General features: G+C 40.3%; 1 protein-coding gene across 1 annotated transcript in view; it reads left to right on the forward strand.

Moving 5' to 3' along the window:
• The first annotated feature begins 290 nt into the window (after positions 1–290).
• Positions 291–23,330, forward strand: part of LOC140494578 (phospholipid-transporting ATPase ABCA1-like) — a 176,294-nt gene continuing 153,254 nt past the window's right edge. The window contains exon 1 of the mRNA XM_072593913.1: positions 291–351. Coding sequence (XP_072450014.1) covers positions 339–351 — 13 coding nt within the window. The 5' untranslated portion in view covers positions 291–338. The remainder of the gene's footprint in view (positions 352–23,330) is intronic.

The raw sequence follows: 23,330 nt of genomic DNA on the forward strand, positions 1-23,330 counted from the left end.
TGTAAATTGGAAGATAAGGTGATCGGGATTTAAAGAAATACTGTTGCAACAAGGATATTAATTTCAATGCACATTTTCTTCAATTCTCTACAGTCTGCCCCATCGAAACTGCAACTGAACCAAAGCTCTCCAAATTGTATCCTAGACTTCTCGGTTTATCCAATCAGAGGTAGGCTAAAGTGTTGCAATGTTGGGCAATGCGGATAGTTGACAAGCATTCCAGCCAAAGGCAGCGCCGGATGGGCGGGCGGGGCTCTGGGAGAGAGCCAATAAGAGTGTTAGGTGGGTGGGACTTGGACCAGCGGCGCTGAGGGGAGAGAGAGTGAGCGAGCTCGCGGATGGTCGCCGGAGGTAAAGAGCAGAGTTAAATATTGCAGCATGGAGCTAGGGACAGCTACAAGCTGATAGCAACGACAAAAAAAAAGGTACAAATGGCGTGTTTGACAACGGTCCAGTAAGGTTCGAGAGAAGCTGCTGATCAATAATTTACAGTAGGTACGGGAAAGGCTAGGGAGGGATGCTGTCAGCTTCCAGCTTGCCTCAGATATTGTTGCATTAGGTTTTATTACAGCTGCATTCTCTTGTAGGGGGTTTGTCCTTGTAATTCACACTAGAATTAGAATCCACCTGTACTTCATCTGTGCTTGTCAATGTGTCATTTTTGTTTGCAGTACTGTAATTATATATTGCCTAACTGGTGATGCCTTATTAGTGTTTTTTAAATGAAGTCCACCTAATGTTATCAACATTTTATATTTTTAAATGTTGTAAGCAAATTCTGGATTTATAATGTGAACCTTTACGTTTATATTGCAACATTTTATGTTGCCTTTAACTATTAATGTATTTTCAATCTATATGATTTGTTATGAGTTGTCTCACTTGTAAGTTATTTGGACTTATATTTTTCAGAAGTTTCTTATTGTTGACAGCAATACAATTTAGAGATTGTTGATATTTTCTATGCAATATTTCCTTCTATTAGTCACTGTCTTCCACAATCGAGTTTTAACTCTAATATTGTCTTGTCTGTGTTTTTTTTTAAATCATTGATCAGAGTCAGGATCACAGTATTCATGTTGCTGGTGGTAAGCAAATAGACAGTGGCTTTTTGGTTGTGAACTTAGCTACTGTTAGCTAGGAGAGTATTTGGGCATTACAAGTGTTCCTGGCTTAAAATCTGATCAGATCTAGTGCCCTAGAAAGTTGGTTGGTGACCTTTTGCTGAAAGTACTGGATTATAGATGTCAGAAATGTATGATTAAATTTGAGTTGTCCAGCTCCCTTGTTGCGTGTGAGGATGGCCAATTAGGTCAGAGCCAGATGATGCCTTCTGTTTTGGAGAGGTGGGTAGAAAATAAGCAGTTAAAAAGGGTGAGGCTAACTGTCACTGAAAAGTGGCAGCTGTCTGAGTTTTTTTGTTTATAACACAGTATGCACTTGGGGAACGTGTGAGGATTCACCACATGTAGGTAGCTCATCCCTCTCTTGCTGACAGTGGGGATGGCTAACTTGTTTTACTGAGTGGCAGAATTTTTGTTGTATGACTGACAGCCTCACTCCAGGTGGGTCAAACCACTGGATGTGTTTGAGGGTGTGACTATTATGCTAGATTGATGTAGTCCGGGTGCAGTAATGACAGTCTAGCTCAAGGTATATTTAAGTGTATTTTGTAAACATACATTAAACTCACTTACTAAATTTGGTACTGGAATATAATAACAGGACATCAGTACTGCATGGCTTTAATTTGCAAATAAAAATAAATTGACTACTAGGTGACTGGTTCAGTGGGTGAGACATTGACCTTTAACTTTGTGATCAGATCCAATCCAGCCTCTTCCAAAGAAAGTCTTCTGTCTCTTTTTCTTTTTAAAGTCAGTTTTTAAAAATTCATTTATTCTGTGCTTGGTGTATATGAAACTGTGTAGCTCAATATTCTCCCTAATTTGGTAATAAACAGTCACTTGCTGAGAGGATGCAGACAGGTGTATGAGAATGAATGAATGAAAACCAAAAGAACTGCAGATGCTGTAAGTCAGAAACAAAAACACAAGTTGCTGAAGAACTAAGGAAGGGTCACTGGACCTGAAATGTTAACTCTGATTTCTCTTCACAGATGCTGCCAGATCAGCTGAGCTTTTCCAGCAACTTCGGTTTCTATGCTTAAGAATGAAAATGTTGATGTACTGTGGGACAAGGCAGTTTTACACTCCATCTGCTCCTATCCTGGGAACAATTGATCAGTGTGGATGGGTCTTTGCTGTACTCAAGCCCATAAAGCAACTTTTAGTGAAATAATCCCTCTTAGGTGCAATAAAAATATCATGGGTGTATCAATATAAAATTTGATGCAAATTACATAAGCATAAGAGTGGGTGACCAAAGTCGTCATCTAAAGAGGTCAGTCTGAAAGTGGCATAATTAGATACTTTTAGAGAGGGAATTCTTATCTTGGGACCTTGCAGCTGAAGACATAGCTGCCAGTGGTAGAACAATTAAAATTGGGTAGCCTCCTAAATGGAGTGATGCAGATAAGGTTGTGTGGAGGGGATTAGGCCATAAAAAGATTGAAAATTAAGGTGAGTATTTAATAGAGGCTTTGGTTGATGAGAACCAATATAGTTCAGCCAATATAGATGTAACAAGTGAACTAGGCTTGGTGTGAATTAAGACACCTGAATTTACATAGGGCCGAATGTGGGAGATAGAAGGTGAGTACATGGAAATAGTCAACAAGGAAAGGCACTGATGATAAAGACTTAGCTAATGGTGCAAAAATCAAAATACACTAGTCCATTTTAGTGGTGGTGCTTAAATGTGATTAGAATGTCATAAATATAACACAATGGTTTAGAACTGTCCAAATCAACCTCAGTTGCCAGGAAGAGATGGATTGTGGTGAAAGAATGGTGTGGAAACTGAAGTAAATGGGCTTGGACTTCTCACTTACTGGACAGAAATGTTGGTTCATCCAAACTGCATGTCAGACAAGCACACTGACAGTTCGGAGCTGGAGCAGGTGTTGAAAAATGTGCTAGTAAGGTGGAGTTAGTTGTTTGTATATGAATACTGACTGTTTCTGATGCTGAGGGGAAGCGTGAAGGTGTGGAGATAGACGCAGGCCAAGGGCAGATCCTCAGGGGACTCCAAAGGCCAGAGTGGGAATAATGTAACTCGATCTTAAGGATTGTTTTGGCTCCTACACAGGCAACAACCTAATTGGAGAGCTTCAAATGTTGGAGTTTTGGGAAATTTGGGCACAGGTTTGAGATCAGAGGAGAGGAAAGTTGAGGATAAGGATTGTAATTACAATGATTGAGGTGTTGACAGTTTCTTTTCTGAGCAGGACAACAGATTTAAAGGATGGAAGAACAATTAACAACAGTATTAGCCAAATTGGAAGTCTGGAAGAGAAGTTAGCAAATACAATTTAATGGATATAGGATGAAGGCAGCTGGGGTTGGGTCCCATGGACATATGAGAAGAGTTGGGAGAGAACCTGGAGAATTGTATAAATTCAGGAATTGGGTAGAGGGGTCCTCACATTTTGTCTCTTGATAGAAAGAACAAAATGGCAGTGTCAAGTGATCTTGGTGACAAAACAGATCAGGAGTTCCTTGTATGTATTTCTGCATTGTAGATTGCTGTAATTTTTACAACAGACAGCAAGACCAGATGATGCTTTGTGATCCAGTCACCTCTGGTAGTGAATGTCTCAAACAGTTTTATTGTCTTTGTTGGTAGGATGTGGGATTTGGTGTCTTGGCTGGCTATTAATCTTTCCCTGTTTGCTCTTGAGGTATTTTCAAGTTGGTGGTTTGGTGAGACAAGCTACTGCTTGTCCTTACTCCTGCAGTTCAGCATCCCCCAGGTGGTCATTGATGTATCCTGAATGTCTGTCCGGTGTTTACTTTGAAACCAGTTCAGCATATCTGTTCATATTTCCATCCTTAAGTCCAAGGGATAGAGACGAGTCATGTGCCTTAGAATAAGGATAGGGTGACTGAGTCAGTTTTGTTGTGAGTATAATGTCAAAGTTGAGCTTAATATGTGATTGAGCAAATCAATATTGCAGAGATGTCATGGTGAATGCTGCACAGCTAGAATTTTGAAAGTGCAGGTGTGTCAACAAGGAAGGGGCAAAATGTGGTTGAGTGGTACAAGGAAGTTATTGGGCATGGTCTTATCTGTGATTGCTATGTTTGGAAGGAGTGAGTCCATGTGAGATGCAATGCTGAAAGATTTGATCATGTAAATTGGGGCATTCCTGTCTTGTGTTTGACCATACAGCATAGAGGGACTGTTCTTTTGTAATGTAGGCAAAAGTGAAGACTGCAGATGCTAGAGGTTACAGTCGGAATTACAGTGGTGCTGAAAGTGCACAGCAGGTCAGGCAGCATCTGAGGAGCAGGAAAATCGACGTTTCGGGCAGGAGCCCTTCGTCAGGAAATGAAGGGCTCCTGCCCAAAACGTCTAAATTCCTGATGCTGCCTGACCTGTGCATTTCCAGCATCACTCTAATCCTGACTGTTTGTTTTGTAATATACCCACACTCTTTTCTGACATATCGGAATCTTTAGAATGAGAGCTACATACATGCGAACCATTTCTACCCAATGATTATGGTAGATATTGGGATCTCCACTTTCCTGTCTGCATTTTGATTTCCTGAGACAAATGTTTAAGTCCATCCCAGACTTAAGTAATCAATTATACCTGCAAACTCATCCATTGGATTAAAAGAAATGCCAAAGATATGCTACCCTTAGTGAAGAGATTTCTTCTCATCTGTTTAAAATCAATTGCTATTCTTCAATTGTGCCCCTTGGTCTCGATTTCCCGGGGAACTTTTTCTGCATGGATCTCCTACATTACCTGACTGGAAGTACTTGATAGGAAATTATAAAATGTGCATTATATCTTTCTTCACATGCCTTCTAAGGAATTGTTGAAAAATGTAGTCATTTATTCCATCACTTATTTGGGCAATTTTCCAACTAATTTATTCTGGGGTAGCTAGCTGGAATTCAGTAGTTAACTGATTGCAAAATATGCTGACCAGTTGAATACAATATTGGGAAAAGTGGAATAGTGACTGAGATTGATGGATCTTTTGAAAGGTAAGCAATATGGAATGGAAATATTAGAGTTAAGATACAGATCAACTGTGATTGAATTTACTGGTGGAACAGACAAAGGGCTGAATGAATAACTTTTCTGGTGCAGTGCACGTAATTCTTCGTGTTTACTGAGAAGTGATAAGCTAGTTGTTCCCTCCAATTCTTGTGTTACAATACACAAGAATGCAATTATGTTGTACATTACTAGCACTTTCACAAATAGTTCAGTGACAGTCTCGCCCCATGATTGAATATAAATAAAAATAAAATCACAGGCCAATATCACTTTAGGTCAAACTGATCACCACAAAAGCAAATTGCTTTTTGTTGGACTGGAAAGAGTTAAATGCTTCAAGTTAGCCACATTTCATTGGAACTGACCACTCCAGTCTTGCAACAATGTTATTTTGAGGTAGTAAAATGGGATGAAGGCAAGGAAAGTAGAAGACACCTGTTCGAAGCTCTAAAAAAATCAAAAATGATAGTTAATTAAGACTAAACCAGGATTTTATTACCCCCCCCCCCCCCCCCCCCCCCACCCCGCCCTTAGGTTCTGTAGAGGGGGAAAGGACATACAATTTCTCCCTTAAAATGTAATTCTCTCTATCACTGAGTCTGAATTTCAACAAAGTGAAGAGGTGAATAGAATTCTTTGAGAAGCTTGAGGAGCTCCTACTATAATGGTATTTATGTTGAAGAGAACAAAGTGAGTTTGACAGTTACTGAACGAAATTCTAAAGTCACTTTTTTAACAGAATTGTCTATTCTTGGTATTTGTATATGGACTAAGAAAATTTTAATTGGCTGGAGATTGTTATAGCCTTTAAAATTGTATGCAGAGCAAGGAAGGAGCTTGTTGATTTAACCTGCTGATATTCCATTCGCTCCATATTGGCTGGTTCTGCAAAAATATATTTTAAGGTAGCAAGAGATTGGGTATGAAGAGAAAAAGGAAATGATGATCCTGAACTTTTCACACCTATCAACAATTGAATTGTGTATTCTATTATCCATGTGATATTTCAGCTTTTAAATTTAAAAAAAATAATAAAACCAAGAATAGCACAAGCTGGAAATCTGAAACGAGCAGAAATTGCTGGAGAAATTCAGCAAGTCTGACAGCTGACTCCTCTGTGGAGAGGAAGCAGAGTTAATGTTTCAGATTTGGTGACCTTTCTTTAGAACTAGTTGCATATAGGAATGGACTTGTCCTACTTGCCTATCTCCTTTTCCACCTCTCCTCCTTGACCTATCACCTTCATCCCCTCCCCCACTCACCCATTGTACTCTATGCTACTTTCTCCCCACTCCCACCCTCCTCCAGTTTATCTCTCCATGCTTCAGGCTCACTGTCTTTATTCCTGATGAAGGGCTTTTTCCTGAAACGTCGATTTTCGAAGCTGTTTGGATGCTGTCTGAACTGCTGTGCTCTTCCAGCACCACTAATCCACAAAGGTGGTTTGTGCTGAATGACCGGTGGGGGAGAGGAGGTTAATGGAATGAATGTAGGTGGAAACAATCCAGTGAGACAGTTATGCAAAGATGGGGATACTTGCCAAACCTACTGAGTTTCTCCAGCAATTTCTATTTTTGTATATTAAGTTGGGAAATTTGTTTGAACTGTCAAGATTAACTATTAACAAACTTACAATAAGGGCTTGCATTTACAAAAAATCAGACATTTAATCTTTCAGTCTGAATCCACTTTTTTATTCCCATTATTAAACCTCATTAATCATATTCATTCCCACTGCACTCTGCCCAGTTAACAACAGCATTCTGTATTGCATGTACTTTAAGTACAGGACTCTCAAACCCCACCCCAAACCACTGTCTACCTCCACTAACCTAGGCTGTACTTGGGACCTTTCCTCCTTGCTACATACACCCTCTGTGGGCAAATGTCCTAACTGTCTGCTACATGTCCTTTGTTCAGTCTTATGCTGCTCAAAGATGCAGCCAGCTAAGCAGGAAGGGCTTAGTTAATGATGATCTAGATGAGCTAATTCTGGTCCAGTAGTGGGTTGCTATAACTATCCATGGTAGTGCAATTGTGGGAGTGGTAAGTGTTGGGAGGGAGGGATGCAAGGCAGTGGGGCCTTCAGAGTTGTAAGTGTGAAACAAGATGTTTGAGAAAGGCATTAGTTTATTTATTTTAACCCCTGGCCTTAATGCTTGATCCAATAAAGCCAGCACCAGATAAAAGGTTTAAAATTAATAATAGAATTTATGCTTTGTGTATTCAGATCATTCTCATTGTCTAAGAACATGTCACTTCCAGTCAGATGTCCCTTATTTTTGGACTGGAGAATTGAACTTTCTGTATGTCTATACCAGAAAGAAGCCAACCCCTCTCCCTTTACACAATTTATCATTGCAATGTATCCATTGTTGTAGCAGAAAATGAATGATACACTTCCTAAGATTCTGCCCTGGTTTAAATTACCAAGTTATTTTTAAAAGTTGTTAGACTATTATGTAAATAGTACAGCACTCAGCAGAAAAGAATCAAATATGAATAAAACCAGAAGTGATCCAACTTTGCTCTCCATCATCTGTAAAGAATATTGAGATTGAGGAAACTGAATAGTAAAGAAATAGGAAAGTTTTAACTGTCGATAAACCATTCCATCTACCAGCATTCTTCAGATTTTAATGCGTCGTACTCATCTTACTAGAATTCACATCACATCTATTGCCACCTTATCACATCAGCCACCTTAACCCCAACTACCCACTTTTATTGTATCCTTTGTTTTAACCTTGCTTATCCATCTCCTTGTCATATAACTTGACCTTATCCACTTGTAATTATTTCAATGAATTTACCTGGTAACTTCACCATCCCTAATTGGGGGCACAGAGGGTGGTTAGAGTGCCCCTATTGATATTCTAGAAAAGCAAATGAAGGATAGAACTAGGGCTAATTTCACACTTTTATTTTTATGGATTTAATTACAGACATGCACATTACAACATGAGCATCACATAAATCAGACCAGGGTTTGCCTATTTCTATCTAATAGGGGTTCGTGAGTCATCAGTTAATACTGATCCCCTTCATTTATTTAAATACGATAAATACCTAATTGCCTCCTGAGATCCATTATGCAATGCAGTTATTTTTGGGCTTGCAGTCCTGAGTGTGGCTATGTTGTACACTGTATGCATACCTTTGAAGGGTACTTCTCTCTTGTGTATTGTCCATTGCTTAATACTATTCTGCCTTGCCTTTGTTACTCACATCCTCTCTTTAATTGAGTACCTGGGTTTTGAACTGTTGCCAGGGAATAGATTAGGTTTTTTGGCTGCTTCAGCCTGTTTGTCAGTTCAATATTTTGGCTGATCTGTGACCTAACTCTACATCCTGGCCTCTGCCCTATATCTCGACATGAAAATCTATCAATCTCTACTGTAATATGAACTCTTTATTTAGTATCAGTAGATATTTGCAGTAGAGAATTCTGAACTTCCACTAACCTTTACATGAAAAGTTTCTTATTGTCGTTTCTGAAATGTCTGGCTCGAAGTTTTTGACTGTGCCTACCAGTCCTACACCCATTGAATAGTCTCATAGCAATTTTGTTTTTGTCTGCCACAAAAGCTGTTTACATGTTGGCAATAGCTTGTATTTATGTATGGGAATTGTCCAAGTTAAAATCCCTCTTTAATTAGATGGGGTGGGTGGGTACAAAGGAAAAGTAAAGGATGAGGCCCCAGGTGTGTTCATGGTAAGAATTTTGGAGCATTTTGAATATTTGTGAATAGGGGAATCCCCTAATTCTTCCACCTCAATTGAGGTGAGAGTGTAATGGTTTTCAACACTGCCATCAATAAATGTGGAAAGGGCAGAGAGTCAAAGGTTTTAAGTGTGGAAGCATTGGGAAAGTAGGACTGGAAAGAATTGCAGAGATTGGAGCTGTCTGCATCATTCCCCTTTAAGTGTCTGCTGCATATACAGATTGGGAACTGTGGTTGATGACTGACTGGCTGACTGCAGCTTGTGGATACAAGGATGCAGCCTATTGTATTTCTGTGTCCTAGATATAATTTAATTTGTCTGGAGTAATGGAAATATTGTTACAGTGGCTCAGACTGCAGTGAAGATGAATCAAACTTCTGAATTTTGAGTCTTGGGAATTCACACTTTGAGACTGTAATGATGACAGAATTGTAGATTATTTAGGCAGAGGTGGATAGATGCCTGACAGAACAGGTGAGTCATAAGGTAACTGGGATAACCAGGAAGTGGAGTTGAGTACAATCAGATCAGCCAAGAATTTACTGAATGGCAGAGCAGGCTGAATGGTCTACACTCATGACTGTGCCTACCTCTGCTTACAGGTCGTTCTAATACTAAAGTTGTTTACTGAAGGAAGACACTTCCTTGCTTGGTATTGAGGCTCGTGGATTAGGAAGGGCCTGGTTCAAGTTTCTCTGTACAGTTATCCTTGTACACCTGGATCTAGCTTGGCTGAGTGAAGTTGGGGGGATGTTCTAATCGCAGATCCCTGTTGGAATGTAGACATGGCTATTAGCTGAAGGTAAGGTCAGGTCTGGTTGGATGGTGTGGAGTGATCATAGATCATAGCGATGTACAGCATGGAAACAGACCCTTCGGTCCAACTCATCCATGCAGACCAGATATCTTAACTTAATCTAGCCCCATTTGCCAGCTCTTGGCCCATATCCCTCTAAATCCATCCTATTCAAATACCCATCCAGAAACCTTTTAAATGTTGTAATTGTACCAGCCTCCACCAGTGGTGGCTCATTCCATAGACGCACCTCCCTTTGCTTGAAAAAGTGGTCTCTTAGGTCCCTTTTAAATTTTTCCCCTCACCCTAGTTCTGGACTTCCCCCACCCCAGGGAAAAGACCATGTCTATTTATCCAATCCATACCCCTCATGATTTTATAAGCCTCTTTCAAGGCCACCCCTCAGCCTCCAATACTCCATGGAAAACAGCCCCAGCCTATTCGGCCTCTTCCTATCACTAAAACATCAGGAATGATAGCCCCATCAAATTTTTCATGTCTGAAAAATTTCTGTGTATGTCCTATCAAAATTGACCAATTTCTGTAATAGAATGTCCCATTGGCACTGGGTGCTAGGCAATTTAGAGGAGTTCCTGGCAGTTGTGCACTGATTCCAAGGAGTCAGTACTAGCAGAAGATAAGGAAGGAAAAGTTTGGACTAGAGATAAAAGCTAGAAGTAGTGAAATTCTTACTTCCCACCACAGGCCTATTGAGTATGTGGCAGCCTTGGGTATGTTTGTGTATGTGTGAATCTAACTGCTTTATAACAAGGAGTCCCCACTCTTATTTGTGGGTTGTTGGTTGGGCACCATGAAACATTAGGATTTAATGTTTTGATGTGACTGTAATTGGCAAATTGGCATTGTGGTGTCCATTTACTGAATTGTCACCATTGAAACAACTCTTGCTGAGGCAGTATCCTCAAATCTTTAAGGGCCATAAAATTCAAACAGAACAAAATGAGAATAAGAAATAGCTGCATGAGAATAAATTGAATTATGAAGTAGTAGAGATGTACAACAGAAACCGACTTGTCCATGCCAACCAGAACCTAAATTAATCTAGTCCCATTTGCCAGCATTTAACCCATATTCCCCCAAGCCCTTTCCAGTCATATACCCATCCAGATGCAGTTTAAATGTTCTGATTGCACCAGCCTCTACTTCCTCTAACAGTTAAATTTTCAGAATTGTGTATGGAATGCCATTGGTGCATGAAAGGTTAGGTTCTGAAGACTAGTGACCAGAACATGATGCCTTTCTCTCCCCTTCATCAATCCCCATCAAATTTTAAATAGAGCTGGAAAATGTTTCTATTAAAGTTAGACATGCACATAATTCTCAATTCAGATGCCAGCAAAGATATTTGTGTATTAGGTATTTGTACTGCATTGATACCAATCTTCTCCTTCAGCAAAAGTTTGATTGAGGGTTCACTTTGCCTGTTTGTGGTTCATGTGAAGTTAAAGATACTATGACCCCATTGGAATTGGTACAGGAAATAGATGAAAGTGTTGGACAAGCACCCAAAAATGGATTAGTTGATGATTTATCATCTTGATCTATTCCTGGCCTTATTTCTGTTTTTTAATATTGTTTGTGGGATATGACTGAGAATTGCTTCCTAACTTTCAACACTTGCTGCAATTCAGTGTAACTTGTTGTCTGGCCCACTTTGAGAAGTTTAATATGTACCTCCAATTTCTGAGGCTGAAATTTTGAGGTCACTATTTTCAGCCTAGTGGATAAAACAAAATGTTTACTTCATCCCTGATGTCCACTGAAGTAGCTCCAGAGGCTGGTGTGCCGTCACCATGTGTAAATAAAGGGTGACTTGGAAAGTCTTCGACACCCATCCAGCTTCCTTAGATCCAGTTCTGAGTGAACAGAACTTCTGACACTCCTCTTTTTTTTTTATTTTATTTTATTTTATAACTGACTTTTTAAAAAGAATTAGATTCCCTACAGTGTGGAAACAGGCCCTTCAGCCCATCCAGTCCACACTGACCCTCCGAAGAGTAACCCACCCAGACCCATTTCCCTCTGACTAATGCACCTAACACTATGGGTAATTTAGCATGGCCAATTCACCTGACTTGCATGTCTTTGGACTGTGGGAGGAAACCGGAGCACCTGGAGGAAACCCATGCAGACACTGAGAATGTACAAACTCCACACATTCACCCAAGGCTGGAATTGAACCTGGGACCCTGGTGCTGAGGCAGCAGTGCTAACCACTGAGCCACCGTGCCACCCCTTGACACTCCTGTTTATATCTCAGCCAGAGCTCCCTCATTGGATCAGATTAACAGCACCAATCCGGGAAATCTTCATCTATGATTGTCCATCTGGCTGACCTTGTTAGAATTACTATATATACCTATAATCAATGTGCTATTAGACTCTGCACCCCTGTTGAAATGGTCATTCCTGCCTTTTTCCTCCCATTACTTTCTCCTGGTTATCCCTGGTCATACAATGCAGGAAGATGGCTGAGAGTTGCACATAGAGTGCAAGTTGAGAAGTGCTATTCCACCAGGTGTTGAAAACTGACTGGATGCTGTCATACTGTTTCAGTGATGTCACCAAGGTGATAGAGGGGTGATGGCTGTCTGGAGCAGAAGCTTGGGGAGCAAATGGGTTTTGAGGTAGAGAATTGAATTAATCTGAGACTTTGTAGCAGCAAGAGAGATCATGGAGATATTGCAGAATAAAATCTCAAATTCAATTAGTTCTGACTTACACTGAAATTAGCAGTTCTAGTGTATGTAAAGGACATGATCTAGTGGGATAAGTGTGCAGAGTTGCAATCTATTCTGAGAAATGCCAACATGTTTGCTATTCCCAATAGACCTATGTTGTATAGCTTTCAGCATACGCTTTGAAATAACAGTTTGCAAAACAAATAAAAATTTATCCTGCATTTGTTCTAGGGCCGTGTTACTCCCTGACCTATGACGATCACAATCCCCAGTTTGTTTGCATTTGTCCTTTGGAAAATGTACTCGTTCCACTCTAGGGACAGAAGGGGCACTTGTATCACCCCTTATGGAGATTGTGGTCTTAAGTCATTCTGCACCTAATCCCTCCCTGATAGGCAAGATATATTTGATTGACTTAAAATTCCAATATAATGAAAGGGTTGCTCTGTGGCCACTTCCTAACTGGTGGATAGTGGATATTGAATCCTGGTTTTAAACAAGGTCCAGGGGAACATTGCACATAGTTCAGGGACTGTTATGAACGTCACTTATCTAACGCCTGATTAGAATATGATTCATGGATCTTTCTCCTGGAAAAATAAATTGCTGTCTCAGAGGAGCTTTGCAGTGTTTTGAAATGTTTGCGGTTATCCAGCAAGGCCAGTCTTCTGAAGTGAAGCAGTCTGTAACAAGAGTAATTGACTGAATAACAGGCTGAGGGAAGGAGGGAGGAAGGAAAGCTTATTTGCTGAAATGTATCTCCACTGTTCTTACACTTAGATTGTGGCATTTTAATTTTTTTAATTTAACTGAGTGAGCCAGTATTGCCCTTTTTGTGCTGCTAGTTGTGAGCCAGTTTAAATTGTTGAAGAGTGAGATGGAAACTATTACAACATTTTATCATTTTCAGTTTTCTCTGGTGGTTAAATTTGGGCTGCTCTGCTTTCTCACCCAAGTGACCATCCTTCAAATATCAGCCTCTACTGTGATCATCAGCAAACTGTTTGTTTTACTGTGAAAGAATCACACCTTTTGCTCTCTCCCCATTATTCTTTTTTAACCTGATTTGATGGGTAAGATCAGAATTGGGGACTGAATAACTCTTGCATTTCCTGTCCCTCCATAATCCAGGGACTGAGTTTGATTGTAGTATCCTTCCCACCATTACAGCTGAAGTGAGCAAATCTCACCAATAGAGTATTTACCAACAAATCACTATCTTTATCCTTTACTACTCTTGGTGTGAACATCATTTTTACACAATTGGGTAACTGTGAAAAGGTCAAATACAGGTGTACAAAAATCTTGGTAGGGAAATCGTATCTGTGTAGGTGGATCCAACTGAAGTGCTAGAACTGGTAAAAACTTAATTAGCTGAATGAGATTGTTCTGTAATTTATACTCCATATGGAGAGAGGTATATATTGAAATGTAGTAGAAGCTGAACAGGAAGTGCTCACTACTAATATCTAATTATGCTCATATGGTCAGTTCCATTGGGACTATTGTGGGTAAATGTCTGTGCTAACCTTCTCATGCTGTTAACTTGTCTCTTCTTTAGGACGTTAAGTAAAATCCTTAAAATATTTTTATAAGGGTTTTTTAGTGGGAGGATTTCTTTCCCTTTTTTTTTTTTTAAAACCATAATTTGATCCCCAGACTTGGTTTGCTTGATTCCTATCTGAGGAGTTGCTGACTGGCTTCTAGAACACTGGAAGTTTGTCAGCAGATACTGGAGACCACGTGAGGTCCAGCGATACTTATTCAAGACTCTTCTCAGGAGCAGGATGAAATAAATATGTTCACCGTATTCAAAAATGGAATTTTCCAATGTGTTGCTTGAATGTATTGGCTTTTAAGAGGTTTTACATGTTAATATTTGTGCTATTTAAATCTTAAAGATTTAATGCTACTTTTAAGCAGTCTGGGAATTTAGAGTGGTAGAGATTTCACTTCATAATTAAAATATTGAAATGTGTCTATGTTCAGTTATTGTCTACTACTGCTTAAATAACACTCACTGAAATCTCTAGTATGAGAAAGTCTTGACTGAGAAGTAGCCAATAGTGATTGGAACTAATATAAACTGTACATAGATGATGTTCCATCAGAAGAGCAGAGAAAATTTGAACTGAAGAGATCCTTATTTTCCTGCTTGTGGAAATTAAAATAAATCGAAGAAACTTGTGCTGTTCTTGTTCAATGGATGTTCCTCTCTCCAATCCAGTGCTTAAGGTGAAGCCACTGCTGAGTAAATTGTCCAGCCATCCAGACTACAAAGATCCTAGTTTTAGTCCTCAGTCTGTGCTGCTTTAACTAATGAACCAGAATAGAATCTGGGCTGCCATAGCTTAGTTAATCCATTCTCAGTCTTGTTGTCTAACTTGTGACTGTATATCACTTTGCTTTTGCATTTCCCATCATGCAGAGTTGATAAACTAATCACATTTTGGTTGAAAGTTCTATACTATAAGTTCTCTTTGTAGATATTTTCAACCTATTTAGATGTTATTACACATTATCTCCCCCTGCCTACTTGCTTACTAAAATCCACATCCATCTGCTTACCTCAAGACTTGACTATTCTAATATCTTTCTGATCAGCTTCCCATGTTCAATCCTTTGACTTGAGGTCATAAAACCTAACTGCCTGTGTTCTCACTTGAAGTCCTGTTTATTGCTAGAGGAAATTTAGTAAAACATAGGTAGGCTATCCTTTGTCTCACCAGCCCGCTACATTAACCAATGTGGTACTTTGCATGGTGTTGGATATCTTTCTTCAAGGCAGAAAGGATAGTTTCACTTGAGGAAAGGTACATGCTAGGCTTCTGTGCTAGAGTTGAATGAGAGACCACTGGATTGAAATGTAAAGTCCTCTGGGGTCTTGACAGGGTAGATAGAGAGGATGCTCCCTCTTACAGGAGAATCTAGATTTATGGATTGCATATTTAAGAGGCAAAATTATTTTGTCATGAGTTTTGGTAATTCCATGAAAAGCTAGTGGAAGCAGTGTCCTTGAATGACCTATTTTCCTTTTAGTATGTTTGTATTCACATTAATTTGTAGAGCTATATTGATTTAGTTAAGCAAAGTGACAATTTCAAAAAAAATTATTTTCAAATCCCTCCATGATCTCCCCTACATCTGCAATCTTCAGCAGTATAACCATCCTGAGAAGGCTATTTTCCTCCAGAGATGTGAAACACCACTTGGGGCAGGTGGGACTTGAACCTGGGCCTCCTGGCTCAGGTAGGGATACTACCAATGTGCCATAGGAGTCGTGCTTTACTGTGATATCAGGCAGTATTCCAATTATTATCTATTTACCATCCTTTATTTTAATCACTCCACAAGTTGTTTCACCTGCCAAAGCATTAACAGCTAGAATCTTAAACCTATGCCTAATCTTGTTTTTCTTAAGACTCTTTGAAATCTATTATTTTGTCTATGCCTTTAGCCATCTGCTCTAATTTCCTGATATGGTTTGGTGTCAAATGGTGCTTATGCTCCTATGAAGCATCTTGAGAAATTGACTGTGTTTAATGCTTTGCAAATACCAGTTGTACTTGTCATCTAACTTATGTTGCAGTCATCCTGAGATTATTCACATTTACTATCCACTCTCTTTTGTTTCTTGTAATAAACTGACCATAAAATGAGGTTTGAGCTCTGAGATCCTGGTTCATCTATGACTTTCCATTGAAACAAGAGGAAAGCTCCATATTCAGTTTCTGGTCTTTGTGCAAGGATGGTTTGGCTGGAGGTGGTTGTCTGGATAGTTGACTTTAACACTGAGTGATAGAAAAGACTGGGTTATTCCTCCACTAGTAGCTGATCCAACAGGGTTGGGCTTGGGCTTGGGCTATGATACTTCTGTCAATACCAAAATAATATTCAGTGGAGAACATGGTGGGTGGAATCTATTTTCTCTCATTTCTTGTGAAAATAAGCTGGAGGTGTTGAACACATTTTGGCAGTTCCCACATGTCAGGGCCTGGCTGAAAGTGCTAGTTGGAGGTGGCAGTACAAAATGACTTTCTCCTTGTTGGAAAAACCAAAGGCCAGGTTTAAAATGAGTCGACTCCCATTCTCTTGGGGTGCTAACTAAAGCTGATTCTGACCAACAATTGACTGTTGAGGAGAAAGAGGTAAAACAAGTTGTTGGTGTGTCATTTTGCAGTCTATTATGCTATGTAATGAAGCTAATACTGGGGCTTTAAGAGGTGTATTTTCTGATTTCTTTTGAGTTTGAATGAGAAGTGATAAGCATCCTATAAGAAAGTAAATGGGGTTTGAGGCCTTGTTTTCTTTAAAGTTGGCTCAATAGAAGCAGCCTGAATGGGTGTGGTCAGATTCCCATAGAACCAGGACTTTTTTAGTTTTAGTTTTCAGCAGGTGCTGTTGGGGAAGTGACAGCTATATTTCCCCTTGGCTATAGCCAAAAGCTAGGGATTTTCTGTTTGTCTCACAAGCACCTCCAGTAGCAATCTGATTCTAAATTTGCTTTTTTGCCCAGGTGTATTTGAGGTGTTACTGTATCTAATATTCTAAGTTTTCCAATAGTTGTTACAATTCATTTCCTTTTTTTTGTATTTTAACATTGTGGGTGAATTAGTATGCTTTTGCTTTAAATCTGGTAGTTTGACCAGGCAAATTGCATCTGGAACACAACACCTTGTATTTACCTTTTTTGTTTTATTAAAGCAAGAAAAGGTTAGGATCTAGGCTACTTAATATTTTGAGGGGGTTTGGGTCTGGTCTGTAACAGATGGGTGTGCCTGAGTCTCTCTTGGATAGGAACAGTTGACATTTGGCACAAGATATCAAGGGTTCTCAAAGATTAAGTAGGAGTGAGTGCTTTAAGAGAAATATTATGAGCTGCTACTTAAAAATCTCCTCCTTTTTGTTATCTTGTTGTTTTGTCTATACCTGAGTGTTCACGAACTCTACTTGCATTCCTCCCTGTCTTGGGTGCAGTTACTCCTCCCTGCACCCTTGCTAGTTTTGAAATCATCTGCTCTTATTTACTTCCAGGACTTAAGAGCTTATCACTCCTTCAGTCTTCCCTTCCTCCTACAATCTATAGGTTATTAAAACCAAACCAGCTTAGCCTTGGGGGCCAGAGTTGAGTCAAAGATCTGGAAAGATCCAGATAATTCAGCTGTACTTAATCTTGCTTGTTAGTAGTTGGTTTGTTCTATTGAAGCTGAGAGCCTGGTGTGTTTTGACAGGGTTGTTCTTAGCATTGTTGCTTGGTGAGCAAGTCTTAGTGCCAAAGATCTCCTGATGTGAATGAAGACTGAGGTTCTTGCGTTCTGTGACATGCAAATAAGCATCCCATAAATACCATAAACCTGTCTCTGACCTCACTGTTTGTTTCTGTTTTTCTCCTGAGTAATCTTTTCATCCTTTATGCTGTGCTGTCATGTAAGCCTTGGACTTTTTGCCTAAATTCTAGATTTAAAATAAAAATCTGAAGGGTGAGGGTAATGTCAGTTTTTCTGACTTGTACATTTCAACCTTCAGATGCACTTTGTGTTTGTCACTGTCTTGATAAAGATTTTAAAATGTATATTATTAAATGACTCATGTTTACCACATACAAGTTTTGTTTTAATGCATATATGCTACGTCAACATGTTATGTTCTTCATGTTTGTGACAATCTGAACAAAAGTTAACTTTAATGTTCATTTTTAAAAAAATAAAAATCCCTGTACATGACTCTTAAACCTCTTCTTACACTGAAGTGCCAAAAAATTGCTTGATGCTGATGGGCCAAATCAATAATGCATCTGAGTGAAACTCAAACTTGCACACTGCCTAATGATCTTATTTGCATTGACTAACAAAGGTCATGTGTGGGAACTACAGCTAATTTAAAATATTATTTTCCCACAAACCCATAGGCACTCAGGCCAGTTGTAAAGCCTCCGCCAATAACCCTTACTGAAATTGGCTAGTTGTCATAGAACAAAGAACAATACAGCACAAGAACAGGCCCTTCATCATTTGCCACCCTTTGTGTGAAAACCTTGCCTCCTACATCTCTTTAACACATGCACCATGTCCCCTAGTAATTGACCCTTCCATCCTGAGGAAAAACCCTCTTTTTTTTTTTCCATTCTATCTATACAAAAGATTTGGAGTTGTGAATAGTATAATCCTCAAACTTACGAACGAGACCAGCTATGTTTTCCTCCAAATCATTTATGTAGATCACTTCCAGCAGAGGCCCCAACACTGGGACACCACTCGTCAAGGCCCTCCATTCCGAAAAGCATGCTCTCACTGCTACCCTCCAGCTCCTATGACTGAGCCAGTTCTATATCCATCTTGCCAGTTCACCCCAATAACATATGACTTTATTTCTTTGTACCAACCTGTTATGAGGGACCTTGTTAAAGGCTTTACTGAAGTCCTTGTAGACAACATCAACAGTTTTCCCGTCCATCATCATTGTCACCTCAAAAATCAGATTAGTGATGGATGACCTCACCTGCACAAAACCATGCTGTCTGTTGCTAATGTTAATTTGCTTCTAAATGCACAAAGACCTTGTCCCTGACAATAATTTCCCTACCACTGCCGTGAGACTCACAAGCCTGTAATTTCCAGTACTATCCCTGCTACCCTTTATTAATAATAGGACTGGAGAATAGCCAATGTTGTCCCATGGAACCTCACCTGTGTCTAAAGAGCTAAAGGGGTTTGTCAATGCTCCAGCAATTTATCATGTCTCCCTTGATATTCTGGGATGGATCCCATTAGGACCCAAGGACTTTTCTACCTTTTTTTAATATTTGAGAGACACAGCACCTCTTCCTTTTCAATTGCAACTTAGCTGAGACACTTGACAGTCTCTGAGATCATCCTTCCTCAATTCCTTTCTCTTCGGTGAATACTGACCTAAAGTACAGTATTGGTTTAGGACCTCACCTACCTCTTCCAGCTCCACTCATAGACTCCTTGCTTTTTCCCTTGAGTGGTCCAACCTTTCTCCTGGCTACCCTCTTGCTTTTTATAGATGTATTAAAAAGCCTTGGGATTCTTCTTTTAATCCTGATCACTAACAACTTTTCATGACCCCCTTTAGCTCTTCTAATTCCTTAAGTTCTTTCCTACTTTCCTTGTATTTGAAGGATTTTGCCAGTTCCTTTCCTCCTAGACCTTACATATGCTTCCTTTTTTTTGCTTTTTGACCAAGGTCATAATATCCCTGATCATCCAAGGTTCATGTAATTTTCCATACCCTCTCCTTCATTCTTGCAGGAACATACTGCTCCTGAACTCTTATCAACTGCCATTTGAAATACTTCCACGTGTCCCATGTGGATTTACCCTCAAAAAGCCACCTCCAATCAAAATCCTGCCTAATATTGTTGTAGTTCACCTGTCCCAATTTAACACTTCACCTGAGGACTGCTGTTTTCCCTATCCATGAATATCTTAAAACCCACGGTATTATGGTCACTGATCCCAAAATGGTCCCCCACTGAAGCTTCACTCACCTGGCCAGGCTCCTTTCCAAACACAATGTCCAGTATAACCCCTTCCCTCATCCGTTTACATAGTGTCAAGAGTCCTTGAGCTCCTGACTTGGTATCAGTGAACTTGTCAATGGTGCAACTGGGGAGTGGGAAAGCTGACTGTGGGATATCTCAAAGCCACCTTGGTTGGGAATGGGCTTGGTGAAGTTAAAATAAAAGTAAAAGGGGGAAAAAACCAGTTTATATAATACAACTTGCATAAAACATTTTATAGCTAAGGAACTACTTTGACATGTAGTCAGTGATGTAATATGGGAAAGCCAACCTGTTCCTGCTGGAGTGGCAGCAGACTGGAGTGTTCAGCTGTTTGACTGTGGCAGGAATCTCATTGGATCCTAAACTCCACTATAATGTTTTTAGAACCCTGACATTGTAATGGCCTGAGTCTCTGAGGATATACTCTATACAGCAAAACAACTTGAAGAGGAGGAAGCCCTGTAATGTATGACACTGTTCAGCAGTACAGGGAGAGCAGAGCATCCTCTAAATCCAGAAGGGAAGTCTGGGAATGCACAGTCAACCACAAAAGCCAATAATGTTCCAGCAATAAATTCCTACCTGGCTATACCTTTTTATAAATTATCTTTGAATGAGAATCTGAGCACTGCTGTCAAAGGACAAGACTATTCTAAACACAGGTCTGTATTAAAAACAAAAATTTGAAGCCTGTTTTGGATCATAGGAGGGCTACAGCTGGTGTACAAAAACCGTACCCCCAAAGTAAAACCATGGGAGATGGGCAAAAGAGCTTGAAGTTGAAACTTGGGTACAGTCTAACTTTCCTCCATCTTTTGTAAAAGCAGTTCTCTGATAACACCTTAAGTCTCTCTCTCACATGCCAAATCCAGACATCCTTAAAGCAGAGTTGTCTAGTTGGCTGGTAACAAGTTGTTTGTTTCTGTACAGGAGTTTTTTTACTCCTGTTTACACTTGACTTCTGTGCCAGTGCAGCTTCTAATTCATGGGCTGAATTATCCAGCTCAGTGATTCCACTGTGAATGGCCAGAAGCTGACCATTGCAAGAGCAAATCTTTAACAGCCAGTCAAAGAGTACCACTTTTGAATTCTTACCCCATTAAAGCAGTCATCTGTTTCTTGGGTTATGACAAGATTTCTGCCTAACCCAGTATTCCATTTGACGTGTTTTAGAGTCATAGTCATAAGAGATGTACAGCATGGAAACAGACCCTTTGGTCCAACCCGTCCATGTCGACCAGATATTTAACCCAATCTAGTCCCACCTGCCAGCACCTGACCCTTTTCCTTCCCAACTCTTCCTGTTCATATACTCATCCAAATGCCCCTTAAATGTTGCAATTGTACCTGCCACCTCCACATCCTCTGGCAGCTCATTCCATACACATACCACCCTCTGTGCAAACGTTGCCCCTTAGGTCTTTTATCTTTCCCCTCTCACTCTAAACCTATGCCCTCTAGTTCTGGACTCCCCAACCCCAGGGGAAAGGCTGTGTCTATTTATCCTATCCATGCTCCTCATAATTTTATAAACCTCTATAAGGTCACCCCTCAGCCTCCGACACTCCAGGGAAAACAGCCCCAGCCTGTTCGTCCTCTCCCTATAGCTCAAATCCTCCAACCCTGACAACCTCCTTTGTAAATCTTTTCTGAACCCTTTCAAGTTTCACAACATCTTTCCGATAGGAAGGAGACCAGAATTGCACGCAATATTCCAGCAGTGGCCTAACCAATGTCCTTTACAGCTGCAACATGACCTCCCAACTCCTGTACTCAATACTGACCAATAAAGGAAAGCATACCAAATGCTTTCTTCACTATCCTATCTACCTGCGACTCCACTTTCAAGGAGCTATAAACCTGCACTCCAAGGTCTCTTTGTTCAGCAACACTCCCTAGGACCTTACCATTAAGTGTATAAGTCCTGCTAAGATTGGCTTTCCCAAAATGCAGCACCTTGCGTTTATCGGAGTTAAACTCCATCTGCCACTTCTCAGCCCATTGGCCCATCTGGTCCAGGTCCTGTTGTAATCTGAGGTCACCCTCTTTGCTGTCCACTACATCTCCAATTTTTGGTGTTATCTGCAAACTTACTAACTGTACCCCTTATGCTCTCATCCAAATCATTATGTAAATGACAAAAAGTAGTTATTGAGCATACATAATTTTTTTTTCCCTAAAATTTCTTCCATTTCATCCCCTCCTGAATACATCTGGAGTGCATGACAGACATGGACTCCTAAATTCACTGACATCTGCATGTGCACATGACACTGGTTCTCAACAGTTGTACATGCTGGGCAGGCCTTAGTCACCCTTCTTCTTCCCATTTCCCAGTATCCTTCTACCCTCACCCTTCACAACATGTCACTTTCTGAAACAACCCATCAAAATGAGTGGCCTGTACTCTGAATAAAAGTGTGCAAGAAAGATGCAGTGGTACAGGCTGTGAGGTGTTGTTTTGCCTTCTCTGGAACAAGTAGACTCTGGACTCTGCTCCTGTGCAGCTGGCTCTGAGGCAGGTATAGAAAAGGTGGTGAGAGATTGGGTACCATCAGATGCTTACACAGCTGGTTTGTTAAAAGGGGAGCAGGGCATCCCCTGAGCTGGGGAGGTTTGCTTATTCGAGCATCCCTATAACATACCACCCTTGGTAGAGCAAGGGCCAATGTGCTGGTGATGCAGCCTCATTACCCAGACATGCCCTCTTTTGCTATCCCCATGGTTCATTTCCAAACTGGCTGCAAGGAAAAGAAAAATGCTGTTGAACTTGGGAGTCCCCCCACCATATCCTCTCTAGGCCATGAATGAAATCTTGAGTGATAAGCTGTAGTCTGCACTCCGCCTCATGTCCAACATGATTCTGACCTCTTTTACTCATCATGGTTTGAGTACATCCTTTCCCCCTGATTAGGAGAATTGTCCTCCAGCTGGCAACAAGGTTGATCTTGGGATTAAACTTCTTGGACCTAAGCAGGTCACTGCAATGTTTCTGGCACTGCACCCAGTTTTTGTCACTCCTTGCTGCTGACTTCCTCAGCCTGGCAGAGTAGCTCTGCCACTGACAAGGACTAGGATTTATACACAGTCACTCATTACCTCTGGTATCTTTAAAAATCAGGGGACAGGGAAGTGATCATCCTAGCATCCTCCTTGCCAACTGCCCTCCATTCAGTGCCTCTTTTGAGACACATTGCAACAGCTGCCTCTTGCTCTTAAAGTTGAGTCAGTGCTTATGTTCCATGTCCTTTCCACATTCTGCTCCCAATTCTGAACCCTGCTCTAGTACAATTAACTGACTAGTGTTAGAATTGTAGTGCATACACATTGCTGAAAATAGTGAGTGGTAGATCCAGGGGTGAGCACATCTAGTTTCTGACATTAGAATTGAAATCTCACCATGACATGTTTGCTCGAAACTAAACGATCTGGGGTGGAGGGA

The sequence above is a fragment of the Chiloscyllium punctatum genome, chromosome 24, assembly GCF_047496795.1.
Source record: "Chiloscyllium punctatum isolate Juve2018m chromosome 24, sChiPun1.3, whole genome shotgun sequence".
Classification (NCBI taxonomy): domain Eukaryota; kingdom Metazoa; phylum Chordata; class Chondrichthyes; order Orectolobiformes; family Hemiscylliidae; genus Chiloscyllium; species Chiloscyllium punctatum.